Here is a 17,731-nt window from a genome sequence, read left to right as displayed (position 1 = left end):
TTATTGAAAATAAGACATTTATTTCATGTTATTTATGTACAGTTTATGAACATGAGGTAACTATATTTGGAAGAACAGAATCGTCAGAAATAAACAGATGAAGTTGAAGATCAACATAGTTATTCCCAGATGGTAAGAGGTAGATTATAATGCTTTAATTTGTTCCTAGGCAAAATTTGTATTCTTCAAATTTTTGTCAATATTTCAAATTAATGTTGTTTTTTTTACTCTTTATTTAAGTAGAAGTTTCTGTGACATCCTTTACTAATCCTAATTTTTTAAAGAGTTTAAAACCGATTAAGTAACAGTAGAGTTTTTGACTTGGAGAACTAACTATAAATTTAAGTAGGCATTTTAATTTAATGCATTGATGTAGACATGTGACATCATGGTGAATATAAGTATCGTAGAAAATAACCGTGACATCATGGCGAATATAAGTATCGTAGAAAATAACCATTGTTGGTAAACAAGCAAAAATTGTAGCAAACAAAATTTACAGAAACAATAGTATACTCAACAGAGCTAGTTGGCAAAACATTTGTATATTATCATTTAAACAGCATCTATTAAGTTATTTAACTGAAAAGACATAAGTCCTGGAAATCAAATGTGACTGGCTTGTAAAAAAACACATCAACTTTGACCATGTTGACCTTCTTTGGACCTGATTCTCTATGGAAAAATATGAAAACATTGAAGGAAGTTTTTGTCTTTGTTCTAAAAATAACTTAACAACACAAATAATATCACAAAATAAAAGATTGGTATTTAGAAAATATGTACTTATAACTCAATCATTCAATAGGTTTTTCACCAGACAGTTATGGTTGATGTGTGAAATGAGATTATAAAACCACCCTATTGTTAAAAAAATTGCTGCTTTTATTCCATGTTTTGAAAAACATGACATGAACATCGGGAGATATATTTTCTCTATAATACTATGTATTCCTTGAAAAATCACAGGCTCAAAAAAATATTGTAGGTGATAAAAAAAAAAACAGTTAAGGATTATTTTATTAGTTAAGGATATTTTTTTTTTTTATTTTAATGAAAATCTAGTCACTCTTCATATATAACAAAAATAAAAAAAATTAACAGACATTTTACAATTTCAGGAAAACGGCATTATCAATTAAAAAAAAATCATCAGTTGATGAATTCTTATATAAAAAATAAAATAAAATAAAAGTGAATTCCCATTTATATAAACTAAGTACTTGATGTCTTTGGGAAAAAATGTTTTTTCTCAAGGAAACAGTATTATCATTTTCATGTACTGCACATGTTGTGGTTATAGGAAAAAATATCTCCAACTAGTATCGGTGGGATTATCCATATATATATACACACACACATACCTTTAAAGTTTACTCATTTTGCAATATTATTGAACAGTGGTTCATTTGGTAAAATATATCAGAATCAAATCAACAATACATAAAAATTATTTGCCCTAATCAAAGTTATTTATATGTTGACATTTTTCAGATTTTTTCAGGATTTTTTTTAAAGATTTCTAAATTATCACAAAAAATTCTCAATCATGGTTATCAACAAGCATCATTACATATTAATTTGTTGCAAACTGGATTCCAAAAACTTGAATTGTTGGACAAAAGGTTACTAGATCAAAGGACAAAATGTCAAACTAGTGATTTTTCTATTCTGCAAGAAAGAAATATAGCTTGGTCATTTCTAAGCTTCAATATAAATAAAATCATTTTCGTTCTGATCCAAGTGAAAAACTGTCAACATATAATTCAAACAAAATTACAAAGTTATTCCCTGTTCTATAAATATTCTAACTATGGGTACACTATTTATATGTTTTGTATCAAATATTTTAAGCACTATCATAAAAAACTTGTGTCAAATGACAAATAAAAAACATATACTACAAGTATTTGTGTTTGTTTGCCTCACTTCAGACCTCTGCCAGTCTTTTTCGTTTGTTTGGCCTCACTTCAGACCTCTGCCAGTCTTTTTCGTTTGTTTGGCCTCACTTCAGACCTCTGCCAGTCTTTTTCGTTTGTTTGGCCTCACTTCAGACCTCTGCCAGTCTTTTTCGTATTGCAGAACAAATTTTGTCCCGTAATTTTGTATCTATTTGAACCCCTAAAATCTTTTAGGTAAGAAAAGAGATCTTTTTTTTTACAGGTTTTTCATAAACAGTGACATGTCTATATGACTAACATGCAGATTAAAATCCTGTGGTTTACCTCGAAGGAAGTTCAAAGGTCATATTACAAATACATGTACATATACATCCTACATTTATTGCTGTATGACAAATAATTATCACCAATGTTATATAGAAGTGCAAAAATTTTCACCTGTATTTTTTATCTGGGAAAAAAGTGTCATCTTTAAATGAATGTTAGAGGTTCAAGAGGCATGTGATCTAATACCTTCTAATTATCTCCCTTGTGAAAAACATCTTTTATTTCTTTAAAGTATCACAGCTGAGATATTTTTAAAGCAGGCACAAAGTAACTTATAACAAACACATTAAGTGCATTCAAAACATCTGTAAACGCTCTTTTAACTATTCCGAATAAAAACATGTTTAGATAGTCAGCTATGAATAAGTCATATTTTTTTTCTTTGTATCCAACCGAAATAAATGAATCCGATAAAATGTTTTCTTTTTGGAATGTTGCTAAAAATGAAAAAAAAAGAACGAGTTAAAATTTTATTCTACAAATGTTAAAATACATAATCTTACATATTTATGGGGGTTTTTTTTTTTGTATGCTTGTATAATGTTACATCAAAGTAAAAAAACATTAGTGTGTCCAAAAGGAAACTGATGGTAAAAATTTCATTCATTTAAAAAATAAATCAATAAAAATATCACTAATTTGGTACAACCGTAAACCACAAAAAAATGTTTAAAAGATGCAATCCATATTGCATACTTTTACAACCAAATTATAACATCACATTCTAAGTTAAAAAGTTGTCTGGTAAAAAATATGAACATTTGTATAAAATTCAATTGTTTTATAAAAGAAGTTTGTAAAAGAAAATTTCTAAAATAGCTATAAAGTTTTGTTCATGAAACTTTTGGGTTAAAACTTTGACAGAGGAAATAGGATTTCCTAGGTTATTCATACATTATAATAACACAATAAAAAATTGAAATTCATTGCATAATATCACATTAAAATTATTTTGTCATCATGATTGATAAGCCATTTCAATTGCTATCTTGTTTTTCTGTCTTATAAGCTGATTTGATGTCAGAGGTTTTAGTTTTTTTCAAATATCAAATTTTAATTTTGAGTAAATTCTGGAAATGTTTTCTTTCTTAAGTTAAATTATCTCGTTGACTTGTTGCATTGAATTTCAATTTTCAAACAATACATTACAAACAATGACAAATATGATCAATATTGTACATTTTCAATGTCTACATGATGAAAAACATATAAATATAAAACTAAAACAAATACAATTTAAAAATGTTACTCTCTTGTTACATATTTACAAATTGTTCAAGTAAAAATCGCCTTTCTATTGAGATATACATTTGTACCACAACTAAAAAATCAAATGCACTGACTTTTTTTCTTGAGCTTTCATCTTGATGATGAATGCCTCATTTTCCATGAATTTTTCTAAAAAGTTTCACTTTGTTCAATCTTGTGTATTTCCAATCTACTAAAATCACACATATATCTAATATAGGCATTATCACTAGCACATACATGCATATTTTTACAGCATATCCTAAATGGGATAAAGGTTTATCTTTTTTCTGAAGAATCTCCCTGATAGTTAAAATAGTTCCTACTCCTGAAACTGCTATACGAAACACACACATTGTGACCAAATATAATGGCATTACAGAACAATACATATCATTCATATATTTTCAAAATATTAAAGGACCTATAATTCAACCCTTAACTACAACATTTTATGTTCATCAGAACAATGAAGTATAACTGCTATTTTGATTAACTACTTTGTGTAAAATCTTGTAAAAGTCCATCCAGTATAGTGTTCATTCTACATCAACATACAGTTTGTTTAATAAAGTTGTTATGCTGCACATATTAAGCAACTTTACTTTTTGAGAAACGAAATACTGTAGAATGAATAACATATATTTATATGTATCGAAAAAACAGAAGATATATTTAATATTTGTACACACAGCTACATCATCTGAATATACAATGTATCAATATAAATATTACATTAGTTTTTAAACACTAATTTTCTCTTTGTTAGTATGTAAACTCAGTTTTCAAAGATAACTAGTTTTTAATTCAAACTATTTAAAGCTCAAATGATCACATTAGCTACATTATCCCCTTTATACGAATTATGTCCCCTTTCCCGTAAAACAGATCTATTTAGAACATATTGTCTTTAAGTGCACCAAGTTGAGTGTGTACAGTCTATGCATAAAATTCTTTTTCAGGAGCCTTCATATATGAATAATTTGTGTATCTTTGTTCTTCTAATGGATAGCTTCCCTCGTCCTTCTTTCTCATTCTGTAGATTATAAACATCACCAGTAAGATGGCACATAATAATCCTACCACTGATCCACCAATCACAGCTGTAATAGAAATAATGAATTTTCATTGATTAGAATTAGGGAATAACAGTACTGAGTTTGAAGAATTAGCACCATCAATTAGTGATTTGAAGGTTTCAAATGCAGTTTTACTGGCAAAGCAGAGCCTAGCCGTTGTAACATATATAAGGCACCGTTTAAATCATAAATTGACCAAACACAGTATTGTTATTCCTAGTTTAATACATTACTAGTAAAATGTTCAAAATCAAAAATTTAAATATCCAGGAAAAGTTGCCTGTGATTGCCCAAGGTTGTGGCCTATGACTCTGACCGTCAACCGTGAAATGAATGGCAGAGAGTTATTCCAATCGAAAACGGTGTAACATATTATATATTGTATCACAATACTAAAATCTGTTAAGGTTACAAGATAACAATTCTATTTTAAATTCAATTCTCATTCTTCTTTTATAGATTAGGATGACCATAGTTTCATCTCTCTCTTTTCATTTCCACCCAATAAAACCTTAGAAATGAATGAGAAAAGAAGGAAAAAAGTGAACTATAATTGTGGACAATGAAAATAAAGGTACTTGTGGATTTTGGACAGTTATAAATGTAAGACCTAAAATACATGTCTTTCCTCTACCATGTCTAAACCAAATTTTTAGCATCTACCCTAGAATTATTTGGTGGACTTATATTTAAGTTAGATTTCACACCTATTGAAATCATTTAAAAACATTTTGAAATAAATGGGGTATGTGTCCCATGATGCCCCCGCTTGATCTGAGTTTTGTGGTAATAAGCATTGTGTATAAATTTCATAACATTTAGTTGAGGCAAACTTAAGTTAGAGAACACAAACAAATAAAATGCTTCGCTGGGGCGCAGCTTGATACGACCGCAGAGGTCGAACCCTGAACAGTTGGGGCAAGTATGGACACAACATTCAAGCTTGATACAGCTCTGAATTTGGATTGTTATTAAATATTTGACACAGCATAGGTTTCTGACACAGAAAGAATGTGGTCTAAGAACTTGAATTTTTTTAATTTACCTATTATGGTCCAATGTCCAAAATCAAAATACATGGTTAGATTCAGCATATCAAAGAACCCCATATATTCAATTTTTGTTAAAATCAAACAAAGTTTAATTTTGGACCCCAACTTGGACAAACTTGAAAACTGGGCCCATAATCAAAAATCTAAACATATGTTTAGATTCAGCATATCAAAGAACCCCAAGAAATCAATTTTTGCTAAAATCAAACTAAGTTTAATTTTGGACCCTTTGGACCTTAATGTAGACCAATTTAAAAAACAGGACTTAAAATTAAAAATCTAAATACACGGTTAGATTTGGAATATCAAAGAACCCCAATAATTAAATTTTTGATGAAATCAAACAAAGTTTAATTTTGGACCCTTTTGACCTCAATATGAACCAATTTGATAGCGGGGCCCACAAATAAAAAATCTAAATTCATGGTTAGATTCAGCATATCAAAGAACCCCATATATTCAATTTTTGTTGAAATCAAACAAAGTTTAATTTTGGACCCCAACTTGGACCAACTTGAAAACTGGGCCCATAATCAAAAATCTAAACACATGTTTAGATTCAGCATATCAAAGAACCCCAAGAATTCAATTTTTGTTAAAATCAAACTAAGTTTAATTTTGGACCCTTTGGACCTCAATGAAGACCAATTTAAAAAACGGGACCCAAATTAAATATCTAAAAACACGGTTAGATTTGGCATATCAAAGAACCCCAATAATTCAATTTTTGATGAAATCAAACAAAGTTTAATTTTGGACCCTTTTGACCTCAATATGAACCAATTTGATAGCGGGGCCTACAAATAAAAAATCTAAATACATGGTTAGATTCAGCATATCAAAGAACCTCATATATTCAATTTTTATTGAAATCAAACAAAGTTTAATTTTGGACCCCAATTTGGACCAACTTGAAAACTGGGCCCATAATCAAAAATCTAAATACATGTTTAGATTCAGCATATCAAAGAACCCCATATATTCAATTTTTGTTGAAATCAAACAAAGTTTAAATACTGGACCCTATCTTGGACCAACTTGAAAACTGGGCCCATAATCAAAAATCTAAACATATGTTTAGATTCAGCATATCAAAGAACCCCAAGAATTCAATTTTTGTTAAAATCAAACTAAGTTTCATTTTGGACCCTTTGGACCTTAATGTAGACCAATTTAAAAAACAGGACCCAAAATTAAAAATCTAAATACACGGTTAGATTTGGAATATCAAAGAGCCCCAATAATTCAATTTTAGATGAAATCAAACAAAGTTTAATTTTGGACCCTTTTGACCTCAATATGAACCAATTTGATAACGGGGTCCACAAATAAAAAATCTAAATACATGGTTAGATTCAGCATATCAAAGAACCCCATACATTCAATTTTTGTTGAAATCAAACAAAGTTTAATTTTGGACCCCAATTTGGACCAACTTGAAAACTGGGCCAAAAATCAAAAATCTAAATACATGTTTAGATTCAGCATATCAAAGAACCTCATATATTCAATTTTTGCTAAAATCAAACAAAGTTTAATTTTGGACCCTTTGGACCTTAATGTAGACTATTTTGAAAACTGGACCCAAAATTAAAAATCTAAATATACTGTTAGATTCGGCATGACAAATAAATAAATGTGATCAAAGATTTTACAAATCTAATGTGCCATACTGTGCAATTAAAGATTACTTCTTGAAATTTTTCAATATTTGAAATTTGAAAAAAAAATAATATTTGAAGAATAATTCTTTTTAATTTCTGAAATCTGAAATGAGAAAAAATTGACCCCCCCACAATTTCTTTTTATCCCCCCCCCCCCCCATTTTTTCCCCAAAAAATTCTTTCCCTCAAGATATGGTCATAATCTCAATTCAAATTTCCAATGGAGTTGGCAACCATAATTACCCATTTAATTTTACCATAGTGCTAACTTAATCTATTTTATAAAAGAATTAAAAATATAGTGTCAAATCTTTCATATAGATTTTTTTGTAAAAAAAAAAGATGCAACATTTGCAGATATTTTTACTGGTCTTCCTTTATAAATATGCATTTCTTTAAACATAATTTAAAAGCAGTGTAAGGGAAGTAACCAAAACGTTGTATTTGGATTACCTCCCTTACACTGTTTTAAATTATCTTTATTGTTCATTAACCATTACTTTATACATAATTTAAAAGCAGTGTAAGGGAGATAATTTCAATGATGTATTTGATTTATCTCCCTTACACTGCTTTAAATTATGTTTTGTACTAAAGTATTTGTCCATTAACCAGGACAACCTTGTTTTTCCCCCTTTTTTGCCCCTAATTCCTAAACGGTTTGAGCCATAACCCCCCCAAAGCAAATCCTAACCATCCCTTTGTGGTATGGAAACTTGTAGTATAATTTCAGAGAGATCCATACACTGTTCCAAAGTTATTGTCTGGAAACTAGAAAATGCTTATTTTTGGCCCCTTTTTGGCCCCTAATTCCTTAACTGTTGGTACCATAACCCCCAAAATCAATCCCAACCTTCCTTTTGTGGTATTAAACCTGATAGTAAAATTTCAAAAAGATCCATTCACTTAAACTAAAGTTAGAGTGCGAAAACCAATGTGTATTCGGACGACGACGACGACGACGACGCCGGACGACGACGACGACGCCAACGTCATACCAATATACGACCACAAAAATTTTTTTGCGGTCGTATAAAAATTCAGCAATTTTTCCATTTGTAAAGGGCATAACTCTACAACAGGTAAAGTGACGCCACCAAAATTCAAACTTGATCTGTGTATTGTGGTAATAAGCATTGTGTATAAGATTCATAACGTTTAGTTGAGGCAAACTTAAGTTAGAAAACGGAAAGGAAAAATTCATCAATTTTTCCATTTGTAAAGGGGCATAACTCTAAAACAGTATAAGTGACGCCACCAAAATTCAAACTTGATCTGTGTTTTGTGGTAATAAGTATTGTGTATAAGTTTCATAACATTTGGTTTAGAAAAACTAAAGTAAGAGAACGGAAACCAATTTCAGGACGTACGGACGTACATACGGACAAGGGTAATACTTAATACCCCTTCCACTATGGCAAGGGCATAAAAAAATATTTGCTTAGCTACCAACTTTTTATCTCAGCACGTTAGCAAAAACCCAGATATTTTTTTGTCCTAAGAAATTCATACCTGCTAATATTCCTGGACTAGCCATAATCTGTAAAAAGGTAGTTTTCTGTGCCTCTGGTCTATCTGGCCTTATATTTTCTGATTTGTCAATATTACTGTTGTCCTCTGAATCAGTATCGAATTTACCACCTGCAATAGATTTCAACAATTTTGGTGTCTGGTACAGTAAATTATATATTCTTTTAGACTTCCACAAATACGAGAAGGATTGTTAGACATTTGATCACATAAAATGCAATGATTCATTAGCTGGACTGCAAAGTTTGATAAAATAAGGAAACATTACAGGTTTTATATATATTCATTCTTTATCAGGTATCTTATTTCGAACCAAATGAAACCACAGAATTATTTCCTCTTTATCAAGGTATTCAAATTTTTGCAAGTTCACATGTCCCATTGTATAAATACAATAGTTTTGTTCTCTGGGGAGTTATTGTATTTAAACTTCCTAACATTTAAATAACTTAACAAAAAGAAAATGATTCTGTGGAAAGGTTTCATTTTATTATTATTCAGGAATTTTAACCGAAAAAGCTAATGGATACAATATCTTATGTTTATTCAATAAATGGTGAAATCAAAATCTACTTCCAAACTGGTTTTTATTTTGATTTTGGCAACAAAATATAGGTTTAGACATTTTTATTTATCATAAATTTGGTTTGGGGACAATGTTTGTTGCATCCATGCATGATTTTCATACTTATCTCACAGCTTGGTATATTGGGAATGTCTGCATTTAAACGGTTTGTGTCTTGGTACTCTGGACAAGGTAAGCTAAAAAGTGGTGTTGTAGATCTTTGGTAGATTCTGTTAAATTTATGTAGCAGTTATTTAAGAGTTTGTAATATACTCCCTAGTTTTGCAGTGTTGTTGGATTCCTGTCTCAAAGTTGGTTATCCAATTTCCCACGTCATTTCTATTTATTTTTTTGTCACCTTGATTTTCCCCCATATTTGAGGTAATTCTTGTGCCAGTCTTTTAGATGGAGAACTGTGGTATTTTAGAAGGCCAGTCTTTGAGATGGAGAACTGTGGTATCTTAGAAGGCCAGTATTTGAGATGAAGAACTGTGGCATTTTAGAAGGGCAGTCTTTGAGATGGAGAACTGTGGTATTTTAGAAGGGCAGTCTTTGAGATGGAGAACTGTGGTATTTTAGAAGGCCTGTTTTTGAGAAGGAGAACTGTGGTATTTTAGAAGGCCAGTCTTTGAGATGGAGAACTGTGGTATTTTAGAAGGCCAGTCTTTGAGATGGAGAACTGTGGTATTTTAGAAGGGCAGTCTTTGAGATGGAGAACTGTGGTATTTTAGAAGGGCAGTCTTTGAGATGGAGAACTGTGGTATTTTAGAAGGCCAGTCTTTGAGATGGAGAACTGTGGTTTTTTAGAAGGCCAGTCTTTGAGATGGAGAACTGTGGTTGGTATTTTAGAAGGCCAGTCTTTTGAGATGGAGAACTGTGGTATTTTAGAAGGCCAGTCTTTGAGATGGAGAACTGTGGTATTTTAGAAGGCCAGTCTTTGAGATGGAGAACTGTGGTATCTTAGAAGGCCTTTGAGATGGAGAACTGTGGTATTTTAGAAGGCCAGTCTTTGAGATGGAGAACTGTGGTATCTTAGAAGGCCTTTGAGATGGAGAACTGTGGTATTTTAGAAGGCCAGTCTTTGAGATGAAGAACTGTGGCATTTTAGAAGGGCAGTCTTTGAGATGGAGAACTGTGGTATTTTAGAAGGGCAGTCTTTGAGATGGAGAACTGTGGTATTTTAGAAGGCCTGTCTTTGAGAAGGAGAACTGTGGTATTTTAGAAGGCCAGTCTTTGAGATGGAGAACTGTGGTATTTTAGAAGGCCAGTCTTTGAGATGGAGAACTGTGGTATTTTAGAAGGGCAGTCTTTGAGATGGAGAACTGTGGTATTTTAGAAGGGCAGTCTTTGAGATGGAGAACTGTGGTATTTTAGAAGGCCAGTCTTTGAGATGGAGAACTGTGGTTTTTTAGAAGGCCAGTCTTTGAGATGGAGAACTGTGGTTGGTATTTTAGAAGGCCAGTCTTTTGAGATGGAGAACTGTGGTATTTTAAAAGGCCAGTCTTTGAGATGGAGAACTGTGGTATTTTAGAAGGCCAGTCTTTGAGATGGAGAACTGTGGTATCTTAGAAGGCCTTTGAGATGGAGAACTGTGGTATTTTAGAAGGCCAGTCTTTGAGATGGAGAACTGTGGTATCTTAGAAGGCCTTTGAGATGGAGAACTGTGGTATTTTAGAAGGGCAGTCTTTGAGATGGAGAACTGTGGTATCTTAGAAGGCCAGTCTTTGAGATGGAGAACTGTGGTATTTTAGAAGGCCAGTCTTTGAGATGGAGAACTGTGGTTTTTTAGAAGGCCAGTCTTTGAGATGGAGAACTGTGGTTGGTATTTTAGAAGGCCAGTCTTTTGAGATGGAGAACTGTGGTATTTTAGAAGGCCAGTCTTTGAGATGGAGAACTGTGGTATTTTAGAAGGCCAGTCTTTGAGATGGAGAACTGTGGTATCTTAGAAACCAGTCTTTGAGATGGAGAACTGTGGTATTTTAGAAGGCCAGTCTTTGAGATGGAGAACTGTGGTATCTTAGAAGGCCAGCCTTTGAGATGGAGAACTGTGGTATTTTAGAAGGCCAGTCTTTGAGATGGAGAACTGTGGTATCTTAGAAGGCCAGCCTTTGAGATGGAGAACTGTGGTATTTTAGAAGGCCAGTCTTTGAGATGGAGAACTGTGGTATCTTAGAAGGCCAGTCTTTGAGATGGAGAACTGTGGTATCTTAGAAGGGTAAACAATCCAACAAGATACTTTTTGTGGATTGATTCTTCCTATCCGTAGGAACTATTTTGTTTTAAATATGTACTACTTTCCATTATGTTCCTTTTTGGAAAGACCGATCTGGTGGTGATACATCTTACAAAGTCCATCCGAATCATTTTGCAAAGAATTCCGCTCAAACCAGTGCTAGGGACGTCTTTAAACTTGCAGTGAGGTGAGAGGCCTCATCATGACTTTTGAGATGAAGAACAGCAATAAAAGTGCTGTTCCTTTGCTTTTTGTGTTTCATGCTGTGCATACTTTGACTTATGGTTTACTTTTATAAATTTTGATTTGGATGGAGAGTTGTCTCATTGGCACTCATACCACATCTTCTTATATCTTTGTACTGATTTTGTGTCATGTATGGATACCCCATATCCTTTGTTTTTCTATCATGCATGGGTTCAATTTGCTTGAAATGATGAAAAGTCCAGGACCTTTTGAATTTTAAGTGAAAGGTCCACCATAAGAGGTCAAAGGTCAAAGCATCAATGTAATAAATGGGAGGTCCTTGACCTTTGTTATATAAAAATTAAAATCCTCTCCCAGAAAAGACGGTCCTGGACCTCTGACCAATTAATTTGAACCCCTGTCCTGTGAACCACAGACAAAAATTTCATAATACATCTGACTTACCTCCAATATTAACATCAACAGAAGTTGGTGTTCTGTCATCATTATCCTGAAAAAGATGGTAAGCAAATTATTATACTAGAACAAAATTAAGAAATAAGTAATGGGAGTCACAAGTTAATTAAGATTTCAAATTGGAAAAAACAAATTATGAGCTGACAATATAAAACTATAATAAGTGCAAAACAGAAATTGTGAATTGAAAAAAGCACATCGAATTCTTCTCAAGAAAAAGTTATTCTGATTTCCTATTGCTAGTTTGAGAAGTAAAACCAGAAAAAAATCATTAAATTCCATTTCATACAATTTCATTGTTTTGGCGTATTAAGCGTGTCTTGAGATTGTAATTTATTTGCATTTTGAAAGCTTCTCCAGTGATTTTCAAAACAATGAGGAAAGATTGATGGATGGCTGGCCATTTAATGTCTAGTGGCAAATTTAATGCATATTTAAGACGAGAACATGATTATATGATGCAAGTTTGACAATGACATTTACATTATCTAAGATATATAAAGACTTTTAACATATCTTTCTTAAAACATGGACAGGGGCTATCTTGAATTATGTTGAGGTGTAAGCTTTTGCTTCTTGCTGAAGCCCTCACTGTGACTTTGAGATACAGAACAGCATGGGAAGCCCCATTCCCTTCCTTTGCACTGTATCCAGTGACTGAACAGATTTTCCAAAAAGTAACCAATTGATTTTCGTGAATACTTTATTTCGCATTTAGCCCTTGAGAGATGACATTGTATAACCTTGTTGTTTATGCTTTTCTTTAAGGAAAGATTCAAGCTCGACATACTTGTGATGACTTCTAATTGTCTTTTTTTCGGTTTGAAAAAATAAATTGCTTGCGAAAATTTGTTGATTTACACAGGAATATAATATATATGTTGACGGGACTTGACACTACCTAATTATAGCCGATTTTATTGTCGGGTCATAGTTAATAAATGACACGATACGTACTTGCTATTCCCAATATAACCATGAATGATGACACATTATTTTTGTTAATGTCAATAGAATGTCATTCAAACTAAGTAATAAGTGATGCCAGTGTATCGAACTTGTAATCTGTCACTTCAAATTTGTCATAATCGCATTCATTTCATCACAGAAGGGTACAGAATGCAAACAAGGTAATAAAATAAACTGTTATCACAGAGATATGTCTCGTCTTTTTGTAATTTTGAGAATGCAAATGTTGAAATTAAAATAGCAATACTTTAACATGTAAGTTATGCAAATATTCAAAGTCGATGAACCATGACTGAAGGTACATGCCTAAACAATCTCCATGGAATGAGATGCGCCAATGCCAATACAACTGCATACCAAATACCATTGACTTATTATAAGTTGTTTCCTTTAAACAAACCTAAACACAAACATTAACTTGTAAACTATGTAAAAGTTTCAAAGTCAATGAGCCATGATCAGGAGTGGGGCTATATAATCTCCATGGAAACGATACTTGCAAATGCCAATAAATTTGCATACCAAATATCATTGACTTAACATTAGCAATTCATCTTAAACTGATCTAATCACAAACTAATACATGTAAACTAAGCAAAAGTTTCAAAGTAAATAGACCATGACTGAGGGGGCGGGGCCAAATATTCTCCATGGAAATGAGATGTGCTAATGCTTATACAACAGAACACCAATTAACATGGGCCTACCACTAATGGTTCCCCTTGAACTGACCTAATCACAAACTAATACATGTTAACTTAGCAAAATTTTCAAAGTCTATAGACCATGACTAAGGGGACGGAGCCAAATAATCTCCATGGAAATGAGATATGCCAATGCTTATTCAACTGCATACCAAATATCATTGTCCTACCACTAGTGGTTCACCATGAACTAGACCTAATCACAAACTAATACATTGTTGACGCCGCCGTCGCCGGAAACAGCATACCTATGTCTCTCTTTTTGACTCCGTCAAGGCGAGACAAAAAATGGCGCCGATGGCATGCCCAGTAACTGTAAACTTCACCAACCATTACAAAACACTTTGCATTAAATAAATCACACTTATATTGGTCATTTTATATGACAAAATATATCTACTTTACGATAAAACTTATCAATTCATTGTATTTGTTGAACGTTGGAATTATATGGTTAACTTATTGAGCAGTTCCAATAGTTTTTCAGTCAGACGCTTCCAAAATCCATAAATCTCTTGAAGTCTCGTAAAGTTCAGGATTTTATCAGTTTTATACTGAAAAGCCTATCAAATTCATTTCCCGTTAGATATACTGTTCCCAGGTTTACAGTACTAGCATTTTATTTTGTCTCATAACTTACGAAATAGTTATAAAGTTATACTTACTGTGTCATCACTTTTGTCACCATGATCATATTTTGGTTTGTCTTTTTCATGATGAATAGGATAAACTTTTTTGGTAGTTTCTGGATAATATGGGAATGGTGTGTCAGGAGCCTTTGTAACTTCAAGTAATGGTGGAGCCATTGTTCCCTTTATAGGTTCTAAAATAGAAATTCAATTTTCATTGTTAACAAGTTTTAAACAGACAAAGAATTTGCAAGAACATAGCAAAATTTATCTGTTTGGCCAAAAAAAAAAAATGTGGAATGTGTCCATGGGACACAGATGATGCCCCCGCTTGCATATCATATAAAGATATAAAGGGACATAACTGAAGAAAGGTAAAAGTGACGCTACCCACATTTGTACTTGATCTGAGTTTTGTGTTAATAAGCATTGTATATAAGTTTCATCACATTTGGTTGAGGCAAACTAAAGTTAGAGAACGGAAACCAACTTTAAGACGTAAGGACGGACGTACGTACAGATGGACAAGGGCAAAACTTAATGCCCCCTCCGCTACGACAGGGGCATAAAAATCCCACTATCTTTCAAAATTGAAACTCAGCACAAAAAATAGTTCAGATGTATGGAATTGAATATAAACTGAATTTGTGTTGTCTTTCTGAAATGCAGAATATTTAAATTTGCATCAAATCTAGAGGAGGGAGGACATTCTGCACAAGGCATGCAAGTTTGTCTTATATTATTGATAGGTTGCAGTGATAATGTGTCATTTATTACAAGCAGTTTATGGTATGAACATGACCTGGCCTCTTGAAATTTATTGAATGAGATTATAAACAAAAGCAATAGTATACAATTGTAATGATTATACAATATACATACATGTATACATAATTAAAATGAATTTGGTAATTTATCTCCTTATTTAGATGCTAATTCCCAGGGCTTATTTCATATGGCATGGATATTAATTGAATACTCATTTATTAAATTCATTCAATGCATTTTCATTTTTTAATTCTGAACAAAACTTTATTAATTACAAAATTTAATATATGGACTCTTTCTTCATTTATCAGTAAAAAAAAACCCAAGAAAACATATTAGAGAACACAAGCCGACCAAAACACAAATAATACACAGTTAAAAATTAAAGATCTATTTAACATTGTTTTCCAGATGAAAATTTTCATTTTGTCTTGAATATAATTAAAACACACAAAATAATGTTTTTGTGAATGATATTTACGTATTTACTCACAGTTTTGACAAATATGTTTGGAAATTTTATTTGAAAATCGTCTTCAATTAGTGTCTAACTATGCAGCAACGGATGGAAACTTAAGGAGACCTTTAAAGTTTTAGATTCTATGTACAATATTCTTTAACTTTTATAAAGTTCAATGTTTTTTACTTGCAAACTATGAAATATTTACAAAAATTCATGCCTTTTATTTTTAATGATATAACTTACCAAAAAGAAGTACAAAATGCATTAAATATTTTATGTAAAAGTGATTTTGGATATTCATAAATCTTTCTATGTGAAAACTTGCTATATTTGCCCTGGATGCAATAGAGTACATTTGATATTAAAACATGAACAAATCGATCTTTTACAATATTTAAAATTGCCAAACAGAAGCTGAAATCGTACCATATGACCTAAAAAGTTTTGCACACAACAACTAGGCTGTCAGGCCCCCTCTTCATCCAATCATAAGAAAGTATCATCAATGTTTTCATTTTTAAGTAGTTTAAATAATTTGATTAGACATGACAATTTTCACCCTGATCCTATTCATTGCATGAGTGTATTTATACTTTAACTACATAACTGGTACCCTGCCAGATTGTAACTTATTATTATTTAACAAAGCCAGGAGTAAGTAACTTTCATATCCAAAGTGCACTCAACTAAGAAGTACAGCCATAGGAAATATTTTCTTTCTATCATTAATAATCCAAATAATACCTTCACAAACAGGTGATTTCTTCCAGGTTGTCATGGATACTCGTGTTCCCATTCTTTCAATTCCTTTTTTGTCAACACACCAACATTCTCTGACATGACATTGAATCTCTTCGTATTCACCATCAAATGTACAACGTGCTTGACGTGCTCCTAATAAACCACTACTGGTCTTTAATAGTTCAAAAACACAAGGTTTCAAATTTTTTCCTGGAAAAAATAAAGAAATATCAGTTGCAATACAAATTTCTTAAATTATGTTAAAAGTAATCAACAAATTCATGAGATCAAGAACTTTTGTGTTTTCTTACCTTTGGCTATTTTTTAGCTTTAATAATATACTAAGGTTACTAGTATGAAAATATTTTTTTATCAATCTAGAGGGTTAACTATTCATCAAAATGCAACAAGTCAGAGTAATTTCTCTAATGGTTTCATTGACAGTAAAAAGAAGGTAATAATACAATTTTTTTTACACGGCTATCATTTTAGAATTTTTTTTCTCTTAAATTTTTTTTAAAAAAAAATCCCAAAAACCACAAAATGAGTTTAAAAATAGTAAAATCGGGGTCACTGCATATTCTTCCGGCCCCAATTTCAAGGGAAAGGAAAAGTATATCCTGGTATGTATGCATAAAATCTGTCCCAACATATTTCTAGTGTACATAAATCTAAACTATAATGTGCATTCCCCTACCTTCATGACAATCTGGAACTTCAGGTTCTGTCATTTGTGATCCAGGTATTTCTCTTCCGTTTGGATCAACACACCAACATTTTTTAGACCCGACTTTTCCTTCACACTGTCGTTTTTCATATTCACCAGTTATTGTACACTCAGGAATATAGAAATCTGAAGAGAAATCTTTCGTTGACGATCTTAACTGTTGACATGCAGTCATCTTCTTTGTTGTTGGAGCTTTTGTTGTGATAAGATCGACTACAAAATAAGACATTTTTATTTAATGACAAAGTCAGTAAATTCAATTTACCAGAAAGGGTGGAGTACAAATTCATACACCATCTAATTTAAATTAATCCATTTAGTTTTTAGAAGTCAAATCCAAATTGAACAAAATAGTGCAAAAATAAAAATATATACCGGTAGCTGTTTCCTGCCTAACGATGGTAAAAATACGGTAGGGTATAATTATTTTATTCTAAAAAATATCTGACATACATTATGAAGGGAAAT

General features: G+C 31.9%; 1 protein-coding gene across 3 annotated transcripts in view; it reads right to left on the bottom strand.

The window, feature by feature from the left end:
- Window positions 1-17,731, bottom strand: part of LOC127723065 (uncharacterized) — a 63,212-nt gene continuing 45,481 nt past the window's right edge. For all 3 annotated transcript variants that reach the window (XM_052229503.1, XM_052229504.1, XM_052229505.1), the window contains exons 4-9: window positions 17,234-17,476; window positions 16,540-16,746; window positions 14,601-14,758; window positions 12,251-12,296; window positions 8,784-8,912; window positions 1-4,579 (exon numbers count right to left, since the gene is read on the bottom strand). In XM_052229503.1, coding sequence (XP_052085463.1) covers window positions 4,416-4,579; window positions 8,784-8,912; window positions 12,251-12,296; window positions 14,601-14,758; window positions 16,540-16,746; window positions 17,234-17,476 — 947 coding nt within the window. In that variant the 3' untranslated portion in view covers window positions 1-4,415. The remainder of the gene's footprint in view (window positions 4,580-8,783; window positions 8,913-12,250; window positions 12,297-14,600; window positions 14,759-16,539; window positions 16,747-17,233; window positions 17,477-17,731) is intronic.

This window comes from Mytilus californianus, unplaced genomic scaffold, assembly GCF_021869535.1.
Source record: "Mytilus californianus isolate M0D057914Y unplaced genomic scaffold, xbMytCali1.0.p SCAF_13, whole genome shotgun sequence".
Taxonomy (NCBI): Eukaryota; Metazoa; Mollusca; class Bivalvia; order Mytilida; family Mytilidae; genus Mytilus; species Mytilus californianus.
The sequence above is the reverse complement of the archived record's forward strand: the minus strand, read 5'-3'. Positions and strand labels throughout refer to the sequence as shown.